This window comes from Mus caroli, chromosome 2 (genome assembly GCF_900094665.2).
Source record: "Mus caroli chromosome 2, CAROLI_EIJ_v1.1, whole genome shotgun sequence".
In the NCBI taxonomy this organism is placed as follows: Eukaryota; Metazoa; Chordata; class Mammalia; order Rodentia; family Muridae; genus Mus; species Mus caroli.
Window position 1 is genome coordinate 128,036,248 of NC_034571.1, and position 23,835 is coordinate 128,060,082.

At 39.7% G+C, this 23,835-nt stretch overlaps 1 protein-coding gene across 2 annotated transcripts in view; it reads left to right on the forward strand.

Moving 5' to 3' along the window:
- The window catches only part of Plcb1 (phospholipase C beta 1), a 673,173-nt gene that overhangs the window by 592,450 nt on the left and 56,888 nt on the right, over positions 1–23,835 (forward strand). The window contains exon 32 of one of the 2 annotated variants that reach the window (XM_021181191.2): positions 6,513–6,630. The exons of the other annotated variant lie outside the window; for it this stretch is intronic. Coding sequence (XP_021036850.1) covers positions 6,513–6,611 — 99 coding nt within the window. The 3' untranslated portion in view covers positions 6,612–6,630. The remainder of the gene's footprint in view (positions 1–6,512; positions 6,631–23,835) is intronic. 2 annotated transcript variants of the gene reach the window in all.

A 23,835-nucleotide genomic window follows, 5' to 3' on the forward strand; every position in this document is an offset into this window, starting at 1 on the left:
AATTCCACTATATAGCATCCCTCCTCTTTCTTTAGTGCAATTTAGAATATTATTGAATATAATAATTCACCCGCCTTCATCTGTTTCATTTCTGTGCAATAGGCACATGCTGGCATCCACACTCATGGTCCTAATAAGGAGGAAGTTCTTTTTAGAACACTCTTACTCTAGACTTATCTGCATGTCTTTCTTCCTTGTAGATAAACAAATTCTTTTTTTTTTTTTTTTTTTTTTTTTTTTTTTAAAAGGGTTTCTCTGTGTAGTCCTAGCTGTCCTGGAACTCACTCTGTAGACCAGGCTGGCCTCGAACTCAGAAATCTGCCTGCCTCTGCCTCCCAAGTGCTGGGATTAAAGGCGTGCGCCACCACGCCCGGCTTTTTTTTTTTTTTTTTTTTTTTTTTTTTTTTTTTATTCTTATCTGTTAAACGTAAAAGGAGATTTAAAAAATTTAACATAGAACCTTCACAGGACCAAGNGCCTCTCCTCCCATTGATGACTGACTAGGCCATCCTCTGGAAGCAGGAGTGGGTGGGTTGGTGAGCAGGGGGAGGGGGAGGAGATAGGGAGTTTTGGGAGGGGAAATCAGGAAAGGGGATAACATTTGAAATGTAAATAAAGAAAATATCAAATTAAAAAAAGAAAAGAAAAAAAAGTTTAATATAAGAAAGAAATTTGAACCACCAGTTGGTGAAAGCCACGGTACTTCAGTGGCAATACATCTTACTGGCCCAGTAGGGAACAAGTTGCCTTAAAGGGTTCATATAAAATAGAGCTTTGTGGGGTCTTCACTCAGCAGCAAACTCAGGTTCCAGATGAAGCCCTGAGTCCTCCTTGTTCTTACTAACCTGTAATAAATCATTCAAAGGAGAACATGGCTCATCAGAACCAGCATCTTCAGTCTTCGGTTCCTCTTTGATGAGGAGCAGATGATGGCCCCAGTGTGAAAGCCTAATTTGGACTGCCCCCACGTTGCAACAGGTAGCAGACCCTTGTGATAGGTGGAATTCGTTCTTTGTCTCCATTCTAAATGAGCACACAGTGTCTGCTCTCTTGGCATGTAACATCTGAGAGCATCACAAATAAATAAATAAAATAGAGGTGTGTGATCCTCACAGGCAATTTACACAAGAAATAAATATCTTGACCCTTGATTTGACATGAGATCAAGTTGTCCATTGTCTCACTGAAACTTATTAAGTTAAAAACAATAAACATTCTTGATAGACATTCAGTTCCTTTTCAACAGAATTCTCAGTTCCAGAGAAATATTCAGATACGTGTTTCCTGGCAGTCAACTGTTTGACTGAGCCTTTAAATGTATGTCTTCAATTGTGTCTAAGATACATGTTTTTGCAAACTTCAACCACAGAATCTGGAAGATGCTTGCAAGAACACTGTCCAGGCTTCCAACTCGGTGGCATAATTGGTTTCCTCGGGATTTCTATACCTGAGTTTGCCAAGCCAATAAGAAAGAATTAATGTATATGAAACATGTCAGAAGTTATTCAAAAGCTCAGCTGCCAATACAGAGCAGCCACGGCCAGTGTGGGCTTGAACAACCACAAGTTATGATGATACAGAGGACCTTCTACTCTTTCCCTGAACATTTGAAAGAGGATTATTTTAGCATTTTGCCCTTAATCTGTTGCAAATATCCCAATGTATATTGATCACTCTGCAGCTAACGGCTCTTGTTACAGGAATTGTCTTTTGACAGGACTTTTTAATGAACTGTCTGCCTGCCTCAAAATAAAAACCAGTCGATAAATTTGTAATTTTTTTTTTTTAGTCTGACACTTAATTTATCTTTGGTGTTTCTTAGGCCATAGGTTTTCTGTTTTAATTTCGCTCATCATCAAGAGAGAATTCCAGGAAGCCTTAGGGCATTTTCATTTATTTCTGAAAAACATTTAATCACATAGCTACCGCGCCCTCCCTTCCTACCCTGCCCCTCCTCTTTTCTCAACAGCAGGGATCTAGAGTAGTTTTCCTTATTTCTCCTCTGACATCTCAGTGACAGGTGAGTGACTCATCTCTGGTATGAAGTCAATCATGCTAGAAACAGCTGCTGCTCTTTGAGATGTAAGTGTGGGTGCAGCTGACATTCACATGGAGAGGCTTAACTTGAGGATTTAAAGTTAGACCTTTCTTTCACTAATTCATTTGTCCCTCCTCTTATCTTTGCTATTTGGTGGACAAGAATAGATTTTCCTGCCAGTATCAATTAGAACTTCTCATAGGAGAACTCAAACTCCTGAGTGAGAGCCAACAGCCTTTGGCCCATGCTACACTTGTCAAATTAACGCACACAGTAGGTTGGTTTTATCTGTTCCATATGAGGTTGTTTTCCTTTTTTTTTTTTTTTTTAACCTATGTAAAGAATTGTCTTAGAAGGAAAATATTGTTATTCTTTAGTTTCTTGACCATAAAACTGAGACATGTTGCTTTCCTTTGGGGAGATACCAGGGAATTTGGGACCATTTTCGTTTCTCTTTGTCCAATCTCAACTTATTTTTGAGACCTGTGGTGATTGTGGAGACTGTTTAAACTTAGAACAAATTTTTATAAAAAAGCTTCAAAAATCTCTGGCCAATCCTCTAAAATACAATAAAACTATCAACATGTGTTATACAGCCCACTGGTACAGGATGAGAGGTTCCTACAGTGCCTCCACTGAAGCATCTTTCTAATTTTACACTATGTCCCTTGGTTTTAGATGTCCTTACTGAAGACACTGAAAAAGGTAATGTCATGAGATCACCATAAGGACTTTTTAACTCCTAAGACAGTCAGGAGACTAGTGCACGCTGTGCCATTGGCGTTCATTCAGTTTGTTCACACACTCGCACGCAGCCTTCCTTTCTGAACATTAAACATAAAATCTGGACAAAGGTGCTAGAGAGATGACTCAGCAGTTAAGAGCACTAACTGCTCTTCCAGAAGTCTTGAGTTCAATTCCCAGCAACCATCTGATGGCTCACTCCATCTATAATGGGATCTGATATCCTCTTCTGGCATGTCTCAAGACAGCTACATCGAACTCATATAAAAAAAATCAATCAATCTTGAAAATGTGGACAAAAATCCACATCGTCTTCCCTCTGTGATGACACTTTCTCTGGATACAGAATTTTGTGTTGGCAGTTACTTTCTGGTAATTCACTGGGGATAAAATTCTGCCACCTTCCTGCATCAGTTAGTGTAGTTCTTTAGACCTAATTTGTATTTCTTCCCTTTGACCTCATTTATAGTTTTTGGGTTTTGGGTTTCTTTTTGTATCTTATACACTGTTTCTATAATGTATCTATGTGTTTAAAATGGCCAGACAGATAACTCTATAATGTCTCTGTGTGTTTGAAGTGGCCAGACAGATAATTCTAATGTATTTGGGTAATTGAAATGGCCTGAAAGATAACTCTGTAATGTATCTGCGTATTTGAAATGGCCAGACAGATAACATTAATGGTTCTGTGTTGGAAATGGCCAGAGAGATAACTGTTTAATGTGTCTGTGTGTTTGAAGTAGCCAGACAAACAACTCTATAATGTGTCTGTGTGTTTGAAGTAGCCAGACAAACAACTCTATAATGTGTCTGTGTGTTTGAAATGTCCAGACAAACAACTCTATAATGTGTCTGTGTGTTTGAAGTGGCCAGACAGATAACTCTAAAATGTATCTCTTTGTTTAAAATGACCAGACAGACATCTCTAAAATGTATCTGTGTGTTTGAAATGGTCAGGCAGATAACTTCATCTGTTCTGCCAGAACTCTCAGCCGCCAGGGTAGCAAACAATGGGTCCTTATTCCCAATGTATTTCTTAACTTCCGGGATTTTACTCTGTGTGCAAGTGTGTGTGTGTGTGTGCTCACTTGTGTATTACACATGCCTGCATGTGTTATAAATGTGTGCATTCTCAGGCCAAATACACTCTTACTCCATTTTTCCCCCTTAACTTTAGGGTTTTTTGTTTCCATCCTTTTGTTCTGTGCTTCCTTGTAGATAGGTTTTTTTTTCTCCTCACTCTCTGTTTAATGCATTGACTCTACTCTACTCACTCACTCAGGTTTAAATCTTTGCTTGCTTTCTATCTTTTTTCTGGATTTTCCCTTCCTAGAAACAAGGTGGTGTAGGAATATGCAGTCAGTTATACTGGACAGAAGGCAGAGACTCCAGAAGGAATACACTCTACCTGCTAAGTAGATGGTCTTGAGTTATGGTTCTACGTCTTCTCGGTAAACACCAATTTAGCATTGAGATCTTACTGATGGGTTCCATGTTCCCACTGTCATACACACAAACAAAACCCCTGCATACTCACGGATGGGAACTTGGGGATTTCTCTCCGTTTCCTGTCCTGCGTCCAAGACATGGTACATGATTTGCCTGCATTTTTCTACTACTAACTGGATTTTAAATTCTCACTATATGTCTAACTTTCAAATCCTTCTTTGTGATAAAAGAGACAATTAACAATATCAATACACACATTGTAAATATCTTTAAAGCAAAATATATAAAGGTATAATTAATAATCTGAAAACCATTGCATGATTTTACTCAAGCCTTTGGCCTTTGAAGGGGAATATGGTGAGATTCAAATCAAGAAAGACATATAACTATTTATCCAAAGACAGTAGAGCTTAAGTCTTCATGTCCTTGGTAAATCAAATATGGGGGCTGAAAGGTTTTCCTAAAAGTGCCAGTATATGGCTCTGTGCCGAGAAAACTGCAGAAACTTCTGTTCTACACAGGAAAAGAGCAGCTAACACTAAGTTACTTTCTCTATCTCTTGGGTTATACCTCAAAAGCATTGGCATAGCCGGTCAACCATGGGAGTCCTATTCATACACCTTATGTAAGCAAAAATCAGTTGGCACAAGTTGTCTGTGTTTACTATCATTAGTTGAATCTCAGAATCTGACAAGGAACTTTTGGAATTTCTAACTGAAAAGATCAAACTGCATTTCACTTAACCACTCTTTGATTTAGATGGAATCAGAGACCCCTAGGATTTGCTGGGAGCATAGTGTATTAAGACATCAAGTAAAAGTTCAGTCTAGTTGCCTTGGCCAAGACAGCATGGCCATGTCGATTGGATTTTAAAATGGTTTCTCTAGAGCTGTGCAAAAGGATACAGCCTAGTCCTATCTTGGCAGCAAAAGTTAATCATTTAATAGAGTCACTTCTCTGTCCAAGGCCTTTTTGATGGCCTCTGTCTCTCTTACAGTAGAGGTTCACAAGATCCAGCCCTTTCATTCTGGATCCTCTCTTCCTATCTGCATTTATCTACCATTGCTTAGGCTATACTGACCTTTTTGCTGAACCCCAACCAACAGCCTATCCCACCCTTGGCTCCTGTACAGATTGCTTCCTCATACCACAAGTGTTTAATGAACAACTCCTTCTGTATTTCAAGTCTCTGTCAAATCACTGATCTTGAGGAGGCTTTGAGTGATCACTCTGTTTACATTTGAGCCTGCCAGGATTGGAGAGATTGTTAAGAACATTTGTTGCTTTTCCAGAGGACCCAAGTTTAAATCTCATCAGCCACATGGCGGCCCACAGCTATCTGTAACGCCAGTTCCAGGGATCTCAGCACACTCTTCTAGCCTCTGTAGTCACTGGGCATAAACATGGCATCCAGGCATACACTGAGGTAAAAAATCCAAACACATAAAGATGAAAAAAATCTGAAATTTGTATACCACAATGACTTCCATTTCTGGATTTTTTTTTCCCTTTATGTTCTTCTGTGCTTCACTGTATGGAGGCACCCCTCCTTCAGTCATAGACTTCCTTCTGAAGTCTGATTGTCTTTTCCCAGTAGGGGACAAGCTGCAAGGGGACATGATCTTCTTCCATTTTCTCTACCTGTGTTTCCTGATGTCTAAGCACTCTAAATACCCAAGAACAATGCCTGCCACATTCTTCCTATTCAGTAAATATTTGAAGTAATTGTTTAATATAGAACATTTCATTAATCTGCATGCCAATTTATTCATGGGCTGTCATAATCTCAACATGGCTTCTGTAACCACATAGATGCTGCTGAAGGGAGTTCCAGTAATGATTTTTGACTCTTTTGTTGTTGTTGATTACGTAGAGAGATATTTAAATTAACTGCATTTAAAAACATTCTCTCTTTGCAAATGAAAAATGGAGTATTAAAACAACTCGTTGGGTCAACTCATCCCAGCAAAAAGCTGTCCACCAATATCATCTTTTCCCAGGACTCTTGATATGGTGGGATATGCACCATTGTCTTCACATTCAGTATCTAATCCCTGGAGAGGATGTGGAAAAGCCAAGAAGTAAATGAGCAGAACCACTGTGGCTTTGGCAGGCTGGGTCCCATGCTACCCTTGCCGGTGCTGAGGGAGGAGGGGGTGTTAAACTGCTACTCCAAGATGGCACAGCAAGGGACCACCCAGACCTAAGTCTGAAACACCAGGTGAATCCGAAAGCCATTTCCTTGACAGAGAAATGACAGCCTCCCTTTTTCTCCACACAGGGGGAAGGCTCCTCCTCAGTCTTGTCGGAAGGTTGCCATGAGGACCCCTCTGTTCCCCCCAACTTTACTCCCCCCAACCCTCAAGCCCTCAAGTGGTGAGCACCGTCCTTCTAGCCAGGTAGGACTGGGTGGGAGGGCCCTTTTGAGAGAAGGGTGGTTGTGTGGCCATGCCCTGCTCAGGCATCGTCAACTTGCCTGTTTGGTCCTCACCCTCCCTCCTCCACAGTCCCTCCTGTTTCCTGGGGAGTTTCCAGCACATCTGGAATGCCTCCCTTGGCTGTTCCTGTACCCCTCTGGTATTGCTCTCTCTATTTTTACATTCTTTCCAACCAACATAAACTCCCATTCTTCCCTCCACTTTCTTCCATTTCCTTCTGTTTACGAAATTAGCTTCCCTTTTTAATGATGCTTTGTTTTCTTTCTTGCTCTTCATCTCTTCTTCCCAGTCTGAAAGTGTATTTTCCTGTGATTCCCACTAACCCCGTTACCCGTGCAGCCCACACCCCAAGAGCACAAGAGCAGTCTCTCAGGGAATCTTAACCCATTCTACTCTGCACCATAGTATTCCTTGTAAAAATTCTACAAAGTTAATTTTTTTATCGAGTGGCATTTGGAGTTAAGAGGGCAGCTCATAGCCCTGAGTTCGTAGAAGCAAGAGCACTAGATCGCACCCATGCAGCAGGGATGGTGGGTCAGCAGCAAGAGGCTGAGGCAAACTGCAGGTTTGAACTTTGAACAGAGGGCTTTAGCTTGCCGTAGTGTTGTAAAAATCTATTGTATTCCTTAAACTTATCTGAAAACCGGTCTGTGCCATTCCAGGTGTGGATTTGGGAGGAGACATGAGACATCCTTGTAATTAAAAAAAAAAAAAAAAGTCAAACTTCTTAACAGCACAGTAGCCTTGTTAATCCTGAGCAACAATATTTAATTGTATATGCAAAGTAATTAGTAGAAAAGATTTTGAATACACACACACCATGGTATGTTTGAAGTAATGAGTACACCAATATTTTGACCTTATACACACGTGCCATGTGTTTGTTCTGAAATATTGTACTATATATAATCCATAGAAATACTGTAATTGGGAATTGATAGATTAAGAAACATTTAAAATATTTAAATAACCTTTTTTTAACAGCAAGATTTTTTTCAGTGCTGATTAAATCTTAGTGGGCTGGTAAATTACTTGGGCATGCTGTTGAGCATATATCCTGATCCAAGAGGTCTAGTTGGGTAGATGAATCTGCCTTTCTAACCAGGTGTCCCTCATTTTCTGTGACCATGATGTGACTGCCACAGTTCTAGAACATTCCTACATTCTGTCTTAAGCCTACAGAAAAAGCTGTAAGCTGTCTCTAAACTTAAATTTTGTTTTTATCTAATCATGAGCTTGATTAGATAAGTCAAGCTCCTTTGATATCATTATTTTCTCTTGGTGAGTGGTAGGGAAGGAGAGAGGGAGGGAGAAAGAGACAGACAGACAGACAGACACAGAGACAGAGATGACAGTCAGACAGAGAGACACACAGAAAGAGACAGAGAGCATTTGAGGGCAAAGTTAGAACTTGGTTCTGATTCTGACCGCACCGTCTCATCAGTGATTGTACCGACCTGACCCAATAATAGAGCTCATTCCTGGGAAAGAGGAAATCTGGCTTACACAGGTTTCCATCTTGTACAGGCAACCCCCAAGGGGAATTTAGAAACACCTTCCTCATCTGAATGTTAAGGCTTCTTTCTTGTGTTGTTTTTTTTTTTTTTTTTTTTTTTTTTTTTTTTTTTTTTTTTTTTTTTTTTTTTTTTGCTGACTATCGGTTTCTTTCTTTTCATGAAAAGAAGGCACCACAGCCTTCTGTGGAGGTCAAAGGACTGTTGGCAGGAGTTGGTCCTTTCTTTCTACTCTGCGAGTTCCAGGGATAAAACTCAGGTCTGCCATGGCAGCCAGTGTCTTTAGCAGCTGAGCCATCTCACTGGCTTTATATGGAAAGCCATTGTGAGACAGTTTATGTGATGGGTAGAACTCTGGATTCTCTCAAAAGTTACAAATGACAGTGATCCTAAAAATGCAAGACTTGAGCTTTATTTTCAAAGCAAATGCATAGGGACTATGCATGCTATGTTCTGCCCTAGTATTCCGTTCGGCTTTGGATGGCCTCATTTACAACTTCATTCCCTTCAGGATAACAACTGACCTTCCAGGATGGCACACAGCAACAAAACACCCAACCAAATAAACAGAGAGCCAAAATTATTTATCTGTTAAAAGATTATTCCCATAATACCTGGACTTCCCAAAAAATCTTTAATCACATTGTTAGTTTGCTCCCTTTAGCTGTGCAGAGACAAAGGGTGATGTAAAAATAAACCAACCTCACACTGCTCATGAAAAATAGGTCTCACTGCTAAACCAGAAAAAAAAAACCAATTATAGTATTTTATAGTTAAAAAAAGACAAATTGTTCTTACATAACAGTATATAAAAAGTCATTTTTTGTTCCAATTTTAATTTTCCCAAAATGTTTTTTATATTTTTCACTAAACACTTCTATTTCCATATACCAACTATAAAATGAGCAAATTAATTAAAGCTAGTAGTACACACAGCTTGTGATATTAAGAAGGTGGTTCCCAGGAGTACTTGTGTGCAATAGGTGAAGTTCATGTTTTTAAAATTGTGAGTGCACACCTTCAGCATTGATGAGAAAGTACACTGTGAGTTATTAGCTGGAGATCAATAGGTAGGGCTGAACAGATAGACCGAGCTTTCAGTGGTCCTTATAATGTCTCTTTTTAATAGTGAAAGATAACTGTTGGGCAAACTTCTAAGTAAAGTGCTTTCTCCTTTTGTGTGGACATAAATCATTAGATAAGAAGCCTAGGGGGAGGAGGAACTGGAGAGATGGCTCAGCAGTTAGGAAAGCTCACTGCTCTTCTTACAGAGGACCCATGTTCAGCTCCTAGCATCCATGATGTCAAATAGCTCACAAATGCCTTGAACTCTACCTCCAAAGGATCTGACATATTCTTCTGGACTCCAATGGCACAGTGCTCACATATAATCATAATTAACATAATTAAAATAAAAGGAACCTTTTAAAAAGTTAAGGATCTATTGAAAGTCCCATTCCCTAAAAATACTGAAGATATTGCCTTGGGGAAATTCATGTTAATGACAAGTATTCATTAAGTGTCAGCTGTGTTCTAGACATTGCCAGCAGGGACCACCAAAGAATAGAACACACAGCTCCTCTATGATTTGGTATATTAAAAGTCAGCTACCTACAATAAAATGTATTAGGTTTTATCCTAATAATAGCATTTACCCAGTGTGCACTGTTATCAAGACCTTCTGACCATGTCCCTTGTGCTGTCTTCTTGTTCTCTGTGGGGTACACTTGAGGAACCTGAGGTGTGAGAGTCAGTGGGCATCCTCACCACTCTTCCTGCCTTTGCTCACCTTTAGCATATGTGTGTAGTGACATATGTGTGTGTGTTTGACTGACTTCAAACCAGAGACTAAATGGATTTGACTCCCTTGGCATCTCACTCTCTCCTTGGTAAAATCTGCTGCATCGCCAGTACTCTATAAACATCTTGATAATTAAGCTTTCTTCTGAAGTATCCTAGAAAGGTGCTAGTACATACTAGGAACTCGTGTGTATACGGGGCTGGTGTGTACTAGGAACTAATGTGTACAAGGAGCTAGTATATATGAAGGAATAGTGTGTAGGCTTTGCTATGGGCCTAGTTTTATTTGATAAGCAATTGGCTTTCATATATCCTTTGAGGTTACATTTATTATACCCTAGTTTCCCATCCACCCCCACCCTCCCACCCCCATGGACACTAGAAAAGCTAAAGGCCATCTTGAAAGAGAGCTATCTCCTAGATTGTATCTAAGTGTCACTCACACAGCAGGAATGGGCTTCTCTGGGGTGTATGACCTCTCACCCTGCTTGTTTTCACTGACAACAGAGGCGAGGCAAGTGCTTTGGGTTACATCTAGAAAGATTTAAGCAAGAAACAAAGGGATTTCTCTGAGAGTAAGGACGTCTAAACACTTAAAGGGACCACTAAGGGCTGCAGTGTGTGTCTTTGAAGATCTTTAAATGTGGAAACAAAGAATCCTTTTACCAACAGAAAGTTCTGGAACTTTTCTGTGATCTCCTTTGAGTCCATGAAGGATATGATTAATTAAAGTCAGACGTTTACCTCTAAAATAATAGGCATGAGATTCAGAGAATTGAAGGTGTTGGAGGACTCATTAAACAGCTGCATAAATATCATGCTGAAAGATTTAATGAGTCCATAGGGTCACTGATAGAGCAATGGAGCCTCGATGGCCTAGAAAAATAAATTAGAATCGATAGCGCTCCTCTAAGCTAACCACTGAGAGATGGAGTCTATAATTATATCTTAATGATGCACATTGGTGTTCTCATCCTGGAGAAAATGAAAATAGTTTGTTTTCAGTTTTGTACCCATCCATAATAAAAAGTCCGATGTCTTTGCTTAGTTCTCTGGCCTGTGGGAATTATGATTCCTTTACAAAGCTATAGTTGGGTGAACAGTGTCTATTGTTTACCTTCATTAATTCAACTAAAAGGTGCCTATTACATAGCAGGCTTTAAATTTTCAACTGGGAAAAGAAAATGGTACCTGTTTTCATCATTATCAACCTATATTTTAACATTTAGGATCTGTATGGTGGTTATAACAGTATTTTCTTCTAACCCTTGTTCAAAATCATCTATTTGATTGTTTAAAGTTGGACATTGTACGAGAACTTATACCATGAGAAATACCACGCTCTATGAATAGGACACTTTTTCTTTCTAGAAAGCCCCTTGTCAAACACATGCCAGTACACCACTGGCTTGAACTCTATGGTTTTCTGACACAGGGTGTTCCTAGAATTTATACAGAGTTCCCACTGGAGCTTGCCACTGTAGAAAGATGATTATCCATCCCTCTTGTAATCTACTTCTGTTGTTCATAACACAATACAATGGCTACCTGAGCTGGTAAGAGATTTATTGCAGCTCATGGTTCTGATCTGAGATCCAGAGGCCACATCAGATGATGACTTTCTTGCTGGCAGGATTCCAAGGCGGCAAAGGGCATCGCATGGTGAGAGACTGAGAATAGGCTTTTATAGCAACCCTGCTTTGTTTCCTTAAGATAACTCATTAATCTCCTAGTCACATGTGTGCATTAAGCCACTCATTAAGGCAGAACCCTAATCTCCTATTAAATGTCTCACCTTATTCTGCTTCTTAACATCTCATAGTAGAGATTAGATCTCCATGGGTTTCAAAGAGAACAAATCATGTTCCAATCATAGTACCCATTCACTATAAACCAAACAAGATTTCCTATGGCATCATATTACTTTTCACGTGCATTTCATCCTGCAACAGGGAGAGGTGGTAGTATCTTTTGAAACAGTCATCTCCCAGGTAACCGGAAGGTACTATTTTGGAGAAAACAAAGAGTCTCCTAAAACATAAGTTCAGTCTTCACAACAGTTCTGTAACCCAGTCAGCAACATGTCTGTATAAAAGTTGCCTCAGCCATCACGTTAACAATCTTCCCATTGCAGAGACTCAACTCGCTGGTGTCTGATGACAAGCCAACACTTTCCCAGCTCATTTTATAGAATGTGTTGTTTCTGGTTCAATCTTCTAAAAGTCTTAATAAAGAGGGGGTAAGTGAAGCTGAATAGAACCTGGGGGAAGAAGTAGTTTGGAGATAAAATTCCTTTCTTGTGGGAAGCGTATTTCTCCAATCTCACCCCTCTACATCATCTTCTACCAAGTCCGAAGATGTTCAGACTTGGAAAAATGAGTTTACATTTAGAAGAGTGCATCTTCGATCTCTATCCAAAGCTAAGGCTAAGTCGCACTTGTGAACTCTAAAATGTGAAGAACTGGAGTTAAAATGACCTCTTCCAAGTTCTTTAGGAACAATTGGCAGCACTAGCTGACCCATCCTGGCCCTGCTCTTGAGAATAACTCTGCATTGTATGTGTTTTCTGAGTAGAGCCCTACTTATGATTTCTGCGGTCACTATAACACTTCTTAAGGTACTTACAGGTGGGCAGTTTCAAGCCAAAATGATTAAATAATTTACATTTTGTATCCTTTCTCCAAGTGAGATTTGTAGGCTTACAACACTGGTGGGAAAAGGGGAGATTGGGGATCCCAAATCTACCCACATTTATATGATGGGACACATAGAAACCTTGATGTATTTTGAAAAAAGAGAACATTAAAAATCTGGCAAAAAAAAAAAAAGAAATAGAAAGGAAAAACATAATGGAGGGTATAGAATATGGGGGGTGGGGGACAAGAATAAAATCAAACATCAGCATGAAGAGAACTGCCCACTGTGTCTAAAGCTGCTCTGACAGTATGCTTTCTGCTGCTGTAACAGCTCATCCAGAATGGCTCATTGATGCACAACAGAGTTTTGCAGCTGACACTTCTGGAGGTTCAGAAGTCCCAGAATGCACCATTAGCTTCTACTGAGCATCCACCCAGCCTGTCTTGGTGGACGACACTGTAGCAAAGTCTTTACATAGCAAGATAGAAGAAGTTGCCAGACAGGTATCTTGTATAACAAAGCCACCCCTGTCACAACCTACTGATCCATCTATCTGTCACTTCTCTAGTATCCCACTTCTGACACTGGGACCAAATTTCCTGCTCTGAAAATGTGATTGATTTATTCAAACTATAGCCAAAGATGACTATTCCTTGGCTTTGGTAGCATGGACGTTGTCAGTAGCTTCATTGATTTTGAGCAACTGGTAGAAAGTAGAAATGGGGTCTAGATGACACACTGGAAGGATCAGGAGGAGGTGGGAGGCAATGAATAACAGCTCATCTAATATGCTTCTCAAATTTTAGACTGAAGGAAGCTGAGTTCTACAAGAAAAATGGGTGAACAGAATAAGTATACCCAGAGGCTGAGAAGTTAGTAAATCCTTGTAGTTTATAGTTGAGTGAGGTTTGACATGAGGAAATAAAGGAGATGGTAACCAAAGAAAAGACCAAGGCAGATGCTTTCACCTACCTTCATGGTATTTAGGAGAGCTTTTCTCTCCATGGACATTATCTTACTGAGTATATGGGCCGGACTATAATAAAATATAATTTCAACTACCCCTGAAGATACCACCTCAATGCTAGGTTGTTTTTGTTTACAGTTTGGTGCCTTCTAATGATAGTATTTACAACATGATCTCCTACACCATAAAGCTCCATGCCTGCCTGGCTGCTCTACTGAGACATCTACCACCCAATAGGGGGCTAATGTTAGTTTCAGTAGTTAGAATCCATTCCACCTCATAGTGGAGGGAAGCATTCTGTACAGGATAAATCATTTTTCCCACTCTAAGCTGTAGGTTTACATCTGAGGAGGAGTTTTTCTAGGAAAGGATGAGGCTCCGAAAAGAGAAGGTTCTCGGTGATGAGATATACACATCCTGAAAAATAGGATTGCAAGAGATTTCTCAGAGTTCTTTCAGACCATTTCAACCCATAAGCCAGCTTGAGAGGTCACAGTCTTACTATTTCTGCAAAGACAGTGGTGCCAGGGACAATGAATAAAGAATGAGGAGAGCCCAGATCTTCCAACTGTAGACTTGGATATAAAAGGAAATGGGGGAGAAAATAGAGTAGCAGGTAAGGTTTTGTGTATGCCTCTCTGGGCCACAAACTGGAAAAAGTCTTGACTGGTCCACATCCTGTGTGTCTCAGGAGGGCATGGAAGTATTGTATGTCCCAGTAATAGGAAGTGACATGCTACCTGAAGCCTAGCAACAAGCAAAAAAGGATTCATATGATGATGGCTTGGTGGTTCATGTTATTTCTATAAGACCATGGACTCACACAGTGAGTTCTACAAGATTTTTCGGATGTCAGGACATGAGCAACCCAGTAGTGAGGTGCTGGTCCTTGAGAGGACATAGAAGAAAGGTTTGCAGGTCAGAGGCTGCAGCACTGCTCTTCCTAAAGATACAAGGAGTTCTGTAACAGACTTTTCCTCCATGTTGAGAAGGAAAGAAATGGGAGGGACAGCTTTTAACGCAGAGACTTACCCACACAAGACATGGGGCAACCAATTTTGTAAGGGAGCAGAATTTCAGAGCAACGAAGGGAATGGTCTGTTTCCACTATTAATTTGAAAGGGAATAGTTGCCTCTGTTCCTTCACTGGATCTGTGGCCCTCACATCTTCAGTGGCCATGTTTAGGGATATATCTGCTGTGACTGAAATCACAGCCATGTCACAGACAGGCAGTTCAAGGGCTGTGCTAGGATCAGTGAGTTACTTGAGTCAACTGAAAGAGAATTGGTCACCTGGGAGATTTCTAACCTAATTTCAGACTTTCTGGACACCATGTCCTCTCATGACCCAACACCTGCTGTGACAGATAGACGTTTATAAGGAGGCAAATAACAAAGCTTCATGAACGCCTGGGTCTCTCGGGAACAAGAGGCGTATGACTTAGGTGACACCAGCATTTCCTTGATTTCTTCTTCAGTTTTCTCTACTGCGTTTATACATTCATGGAAAGGTTTGGCAGTATTTTAAGAAAAACCTTTTAAGATCTCCTATTTTGTAGAAAAAGCATTCTGATTTTCATCGCTGAAAGACTGGAGTCTGCAGAGTAAAAGTTAGAATTTTCTTCCTTCGAGTTTTGTGGTGCTCAAGATTGAACACACTTCCTCAAGCGTGTGAGGCAAATGCTGCATCTATGACACACACGCCCCAAATACATAGTTAAAATCTGTTTCTTCCTTAAAACCTCAGACTATCTTAATAATATCTGCTCTAACAGAAAATATTGCACACACAAAACCCAACCCACTAATGGGACCAGAAGGAAACCTTAGGAGGTGCCTAATATGCCTTAGAACTGAATAAATAAAACATTCCTAATAGAAAACGTGGACTGACTTTTGACATATAACTTTGTGGGCTTATTCCAGAAGATGTCTGCTACTGCCAGAAAGATGGTGATACCTAGTGTCTGCCCCTGCCAGGGCCCAGTCATAGCAAGGCTTTTGCATGTGACCCATGCACACTCCCTCTTCTCTGGCTTAAGCTCAGCTGGAAGTTCAAGATCTGTACTATTTCTTTTGAATTTTGTACCTAAATGTTCAGAGCTCACCCTACAACACTGGCCTGTCTAAAATCTGTAAGCAGTATTTAAATCTTATTGGTGGAATTAAAACACGACAAAAGCTGCCGCATGAGATGTTCCGAGAGCCCAGGATGAAGAATAATGGGTGGTGTCCTCAGCTATGTTACATTTTGGTCCATGTCTGGATGCTGGCCTTTGGGGACATTCTGCATAAGCACTAAAGCTAACAGAATTGTAAATCCCAAAGGCGACACTTTAAAACTCTCAACACCTAGATATCTAATCTTGTAAATAAAATCCTTACTTATGAATGAGTAAAGGAGACTGGGTTTCTTTTTTCTTATCACTTGTAACGAACAAGCAGTTAATTTAAAAGAAGCACCCATATACAACAATCCATCTATCAGTGCATCTATAAGATACACTTGAGTATGTACTGACACCTCAGTATCCATGAGAACTTGCTTACAGGGCCACCACAGGTACCAAAATATATGGATGCTCATGTTTCCTATATACTGTGGCATGGTGTTAGCTTAGAGTTGCACATTGCTTCCAACTCACTTTTAATTCCTAATACAAGGTGAATGCTGTGATGATGGATGTTATTGTCATTGTTTAAAGATCACTGGCATGAACAAACATTTGTACATTGCCACTGCAAATCCAATTTTGTTTCAAACATTTCTGATCCATGATTCTATGATTGGCTGAATTCATAAATAACAGATCCCATGAATAGAGAAGGCTGTCGTGTGTGTGTGTGTGTGTGTGTGTGTATGAGAGTGGTGTAGTGGGGTGGCTGTATAGACATAAAGGTACAACAGCTCATTGCATTGGCATGAACTCTGATGAAACATCTCTTTCAATACTTAGAACATACAATCAAGTAAATCATATTGCCGCTAGTGTATTCTCTCTTTGAATGCTGTACAATATGTGGTACTTTCTACACTTGTCAGTCTGTCTAGATGTAGCAAACAGATGACCAACTGGGCCTTTCTGCCTAGCTGTCCCCATACTTACTATTCAAGTACAAAGCCTGGTATTTTAAAACTCCAGTCTTTTCTTTTCAGTCAACCTTTGCATCCCTGTTACACAGGTGTTAGATAAAAGGATGGTGTCTGCAGCCAGCATTGTTTGTTTCCGTGGCTCTTTACCGTGCCCTCTTTTATTCATTTTTTAATGGCTATGGCTACAGGTTTATCTTCACAGAGAGGGAAGGCAGCTTGTTAACTCCATACTCAATTTTGTGCCCCTGAGGGCTGTGCTTTCCTTTCTGCCTGTGTGCAGGGGTGGTCTTTCCTCAGCCTCACCCTCTCTTCCTTAATAGAGACTTTCCCCACTGGGCTTCTGTTCATATCTGGCATTTAAATCATTGCTGTGCTCTTATTGACATAAAGGAATGCTGAAGGGCTGGGGTAATTTTAATTTATATTCATCGAAAGGGGAAATAAAGGAGGTATTGCTAGGCCTGCAATCCTAAGATAGGACTCTGACCTAAGCAAGCTGATATGTTGATTTACCAGAAATAGAAAGAAGCCAAAGCAATGCTCTCATGGGGTGGTGAGGCCAGGCTCAAGCCTGCAGTGTAGCTTCCAGATTTCTTGTATGGACTCCAACCCCACTTCCAACCATCCTCTTTTCCCACATACATCCCTCTTGTGAGTTACAGTATACAGCATGGAGATTAGATATAGAAATATTTGACAATTTAAAATGTATTTGTTCATCATAAAACACTGAATATATATAATATAAAGGAATTCAGTTACTGCCATATATATATATATATACATATATATGTGTGTGTGTGTATGTATAGTATATGTTCGGTATACTATAAAACAAACCATAAGCTGGGCGGTGGTGGGTGGTGGTGCACACCTTTAATCCCAGCATTCGGGAGGCAGAAGCAGGCAGATTTCTGATTTCAAGGCCAGCCTGGTCTACAAAGCGAGTTCCAGGACAGCCAGGGCTATACAGAGAAACCCTGTCTCAAAAACAAAACAAAACAAAACAAAACAAAACAAAACCCATAAAATATAGAATCATATTATACAACTGATATAGAGATTCTTTAGGAATCTTGTTTCTTTCTATAGGATAGTTGAGAAGTGATACTTAATGATTCTAAAATGATATTGAGAGACAGAAGAGTCAGAGGAAAATGAAGAGCAGACAACTATATACAGGAGATCACTAAATAATTAGAATACAAGAAAGTGGATATGAGGTAACATGGCAGTATGTAGCTGCATGTCCAGGGCCAGGCGCTTAGGGGGAAGGTTGTCCAAAGAAGACCAAAGGATACAAATATCATTGAGTTACAATAGGAAATGTTTCTGCAAAGGCATAGATTAATTATCAAGAGATCCAACATGTGTACTCAAGAACAGCAGCAGCAAAAATACATCCACATAAAAGCCCCAAACCAGAATCTACAGTATCTAAAGCACGAGACAATTGCCAAACATTTTCAGTAAGAAAACTGTAGGTGACAGATTGAAAGCTAGCGTGGGGTCAGCTTCTCTACAGATAATACGGATGTGTGAAGAGCAAAGCCAGGTCTTCACAACTCTGAAGGGGCTGACTGGAGAGTTCTGTGGCCTGGCAGGCAGAAGAGTTGATGAAAAACATGTCCAGACACATGGAAATACCATGCAACCTACAAATGCAACTGAAATGTAAGACAACGGATGCTAGAGAGTGGGTGTGTAGGCACAGATAAGCATGCGAATAAATACAGAAGTCATAGGTGTTTACTTACCAACTTAAAACATGGTTAACATGAGAAGGACGCTGAGATTGGATAGGGTTGTCGTGGGTACAAAACAGCTCTTTATATGTATTATTTGTCGTCTTGTTTTTCTAAAAATAGCATATTCATTCATTTTATGTGTGGTTTCAAAAATTTACTGTAAAGAATCTATTACTAATAAAAGTTTCTTTTAAGTGGGAGCTTGTTGGATCTTAAACTTTCCTCCGGCTGTCCATCTGCATTCACTTCTAAGGGCCTTCTTTCTATGTCTAGCTTTTCAAACCTCCAATTCAGCCTAAGAGATGCCATTATGGTTCCTTGATGCCATCCTGTTTCTGCTAATGAGCCCTTCAAGCCTGATTGGTTCTTAGTAGACTCAGTGATCCTGAAGTACTCCTGAAGTCACGTGCTTCTCTCAGCATAACATTCCACATCTGTGGCTGATCTAACTGTAGGTTCTGGTTCTGAACAAACTTCGGTATATTTTTTTTCATACAAAAATTATAACTACCTGAATGTTAGTGAAAGTTAAATTTGTATGGTGATTAAATCACCACTTCAGGAAATGATTTAAGTTATGAAAACATCTAGAAAGAGAAACAGAGACAGTTAAAACTTAGGCTGCATTAAATGTGTCTGAAGACATCAACAGACAGAAAGAAGCAATGGCTGTCCAGAGGAGGTGTTTCTGAGTGGACGCAGTGCCCAAAAGCAGGGAAGAGTGAGCTGGCTTCCCCCTCGAGGGTATCTGCTGAGGTGTTTGGACAGTGGAAGAAAAGGGAAGGCAGCCAACATGAAGTGTCTCATAAAAAAAACACACTTCCTAAAACTGGGACACTGGGGAGTCACAAAGGTTCTGACCATGCATCAATTTAAAATAAAAGAAGAAAACTGTTACTATATAGAATTTCAAGAAAATAGTATTTTCAAGGTGCGATGTACTATAAAGAGAAAATGATTTTTTGGTTTGTCTGCTTGCTTGCTTGCTTGCTTGCTTGCTTGCTTGCTTGCTTGCTTGCTTGCTTTTCCCTGAGAGGCCATGGCTGCTTCTCACAGAAACTAGAAGCCTGAATTCATACCACTTCATGAACCCAGTATTTGGTCTATGTGTATCTCATTTAGGACTGCTGGTATAATCCTTCTATAAAGGAATCAGTCTTTAAGCCATACCTTAGACTATTATTGCACATATATAAACTTCCAAGACAAATCATCTCACCAAAGTGACCACACTCGATGCAGCAAAAGTCTCCGAGAAAGAAGCACAGGAGCAGCTGAGGACAGACAGAATGCTACAGACAGAGATCTGGGAATTCTGAGAGACACTAGAGCAGGTGTGTGGAAGATTGATAATGTGAGTCAGGAACTTAAATGAGGTTGAAGCTGACTTGAAACAAATTGATTTTCCATAAATGCAGAACACTGTTCTACATAAAATCCAAGGCATAGCTATAGTCACAGATGGCCAATTAATAAAATACCATAATGTAGAAGAGTGTCAAAGACATGTAGAAATACAGTAGAGATACTAGGGGTTATAACAGACTCAATGAAAGGAGGTAAGAGAGTAAAAGGAGAAGAGGCTCCGAATGCTTTGTCCTTAGAATCAATGGAGGACACAAACTCATAGAATCAGAATCATAAACATGATGCAGTTTTTTAAAAAAGTTCTATATCCAGAGCAAACTTACTGAAATTTCAGAAACCCAAAATATCACTTAAGGACAGAAAACAATGAGGATGTTTTTAAGCCTAGTCCAGACAAAACAAAACAAAACAAAACAAAACAAAACAAAACAAAACAAACAAAACAAAAGAGACAAAGGAAAATAACCCACCAGGATATGCACCATAGTAACAATGCTGCTCACTCACCAGCAGGTGATAAGGAAAACAGTCAGAGGAAGAACAACCACAGAGTGGAAGACTGAATAGCAACACCCGAGAGATAAATTAGCAAATAAATCTAAAAAAACATGTCTGTGTAAGAAAATAATGATGGATTGTGTGGTTATATTATAGAAATAAAATGTGAAGCCACGCTTCATTCTAAAGAAGTTGATATTAAAACATGAGTCCCTGTGTTGTTCAGGAAGAATGTGAAGACATTAATTGGGCTGTAGGATAGTGGATATTGGAACTTCTGCTGAAAGAATAAAAAAGTTGTAGCATCATAAACGGCAGAGCAGAAAAATCTAAGATTAAAAAACACAGGGCAACAGAAAGCAGCCGAGAAAGGAAGGAATAAACACAGAAGGAAAGGAAAGGATGAAAACATGAAGTGAGGTGATGAATTCAGACCCCATTACATTAGTAATTACAACATATACACAAGAGTCCACTCATGTATATTAAAGACTGTCAGCTTGAACTTAAAAAACTTCAGTGCTACACTGCTTGAAAAGGACTTGTTGGGAGTCTGATGGTTCAGGTGGGTTATACATCAAAAGTAAAGAAAACTATGTCAGACAAAACATAACTAACTGGAAAGTGAATTTTAGGCTAAAATAAATGAAGGCTGCTACAGAATGGCAAACATCCAATTGTCCAAGAGGATATAAGAATTGAAACATCGTGTGTGTGTCCACTGTGTTCTCTCAAAAGATGTGTGTCACCAAGCTCAGCACTGTACATCCAGCTCTGTGTTTAAAATGTTCAATACTCTTCTCTCAGTGCCTAACACATGAAGCAAATTGAAAAAAAATGAGATATTATGAGAGGAATTTAGTGATTGCACACAACTTAATATTTTACGTGTGTGTGTGTGTGTGTGTGTGTGTGTGTGTGTGTGTGTGTGTGTGTGTAGCATCATGATTACCATTCCTATTAGGCCTAAATGTCTCTACTATCCTATCTACGCAGTATGCCATTGGGATTTTTGTTGAAGAAAGACTGACTTTATAAATGATGTGTATCTGTTCAAAACATTCACAGATAAGTTACTTTAATAAGCATACAGAGGGTAGCCTGAATATCAAAGGGGATACAAACATCAACTGCATTTTCATAAATAAACAGCAAGCAGCTAGCATAACTTTTAATTTTTATAAATGCCTTAGCAAATGTCTTACATCTGGCAATAATGCTAGCAGCGAATACTGAAAATTATGAACGAAATCTAACAGAACTAGCAAACATCAAACAAGCCTGATTATAACACTCTTATGTGTGCCAAGAGCCAACAGTATAAAAAGAATTTGTCCTAGTTGATCTATAGATGAAGTACGATGCCAAGAAAATTATCTCAACACTTGTAGAATGTGCTAAGTAGATTCCCAAATGTGTGTGAGAAAGCAGAGATCTAAGAGTTAGGCAGTAATGAACTTTAAGGTAACTTTAAGCTTTAAAATGTTATCACTTATGAAAATCATCAATGTGGAACCTTAAAGATACTGATGGGTTCTTGGCACATTAAACACTGGCACCAAAATGTTACACAAGAAGAACTACACCCACTGTGAAACTCTCTTTGACAGAGTTGACACTGGACATCAGCAGAGAATGGACTTTCCAATCCATGGTGCCAGGACTGTGGGTCATCAATATGAGGAAAATGTAAATGGATATATGCCCAACACAACATGAGAAAATCCACACCTACATGGTTTTCAATGCTTAAGTGTGAAGCATAAAGCTGTTAAATCTTTAGAAGATAATGTTCACTACTTTGTGCCGTGTGGACAAGGGAGGATTTCCTTACTGATACAGAAAAAAAATAAACTCAAAACTTATACAACTATTGACAATATGTCTAAGCAAAAGTGGATATGTGTACTGCTCATGCAAATATACTTTGAAGGGCAGATAATTGTTATGCATAGGCCATACTAATTAGTATATATTATAATATATACTATGCATTATACTAATATGTCTATCATTAGTAGAGATGAAATTCTTGTAAATTTAGAGATAATAGAAAAACATACAAAAACTAAACTCAGTATTTCTTATGCGGAAAGTCACAAATATAAGAGTCTGGGTCCTTTCAGATTTTGGCATCCAAAGAAAATGTTAGACAAAGCAAATCTGAGTGGAGATGACTTTAGTTTGATTTTAAAATGCTATTCTGGGAGCCAGCACTATCCTGAGGTCTGTGCTTGGTAGATCAACTTTGACACATGGTCTCTTTCTAGAGATATATTTGTATCCATCTGACGGCAAAGGACAGGTCAGGGTCATTCAGCACAACATGAGACCTATTTACAGGACCAACAATCTGTGGTTTAATACTTAAAGTATTCTGCACCTGGGTTTTCTTTTTAAACGTGAATTTCTATTGGTTGTATTACATGGCATGGATAATCTGACTGTTGGATACAGTGTCAACTAGCAAGATAAGATGCTAATTCTACTCAGCAAGTGAGTGATGGATATTGTGATGGTTTGCATATTCTTGGCTCAGGGAGTGGCACTATAGGAGCCCTGTTGGTGTAGATGCATTCTTGTTGGAAGAAGTGTATCACTGTCAGCATAGGCTTTGAGACCCTCCTCCTAGCTGCCTGGAAGACACAGTCTTCTGTTTGCCTTTGGAACAAGGCAAACAGCATCTCAGCATCTCCAGTGCCATACCTGCCTGAATGCTGCCATTTTCTTGCCTTAATGATAACGGACTGAACCTCTGAACCTGTGAGCCAGCCCCAATTCAATGTTATCCCTTATAAGAGATGCCTTGATCATGGTGTCTCTTAACAGCAATGAAAGCCTAAGACAGATGTCATTGTCAACCCAGTGAGATGCTGACAAAGCCACTGACAGCCAGCAATGCACACTTAAACACTGATAGAGCATGCTGCTGACATTGCTAATTCTCTACTGAGCAAGCTAAAACAGTATCAACTCATTCTATATGATTGGTTGGGAACCTAATTTAGGTCAGGTGCATGGGAGGGAGGACAAAGAGATATGGTCCTTTATGGAGATTAGATGGAACAGACACAAATGAAAGAAAGCAGGGAGAGGAGTCCAAGCACCTTCTGTTGCTTGAGAGACTCTACATTTAGCAGAACTGTGTTCCAACCATAAAACAAGAGAAACTCTAGGCCATCTGGGGGCAGAGAGCAGGTACAGCCACTGTGCAGCTCATGGGGAAGAGGGCAGGTTTGGAGATGCCCACCAAAGAAGTTGACAAGCTTCATGCCCTCTGAGGAACTCAGGGGGAATTCAAGCAGCTTAGTCTGAAGGAGTTTACGTTGCACTTTCTCTGTACAGTTATAATGAATCATTTCAACATAGTGAAAAATGCTAAAGAGGGTGACAAAGAAGTGTTCTATCTGCAGATGGTCCTTGCAATATATTACTAGGTTGTGCCTACTGTTGTCTGCTTTTACAAAAGAAAGAAAGAAAGAAAGAAAGAAAGAAAGAAAGAAAGAGAGAGAGAGAGAGAGACAGAGACAGAGACAGAGA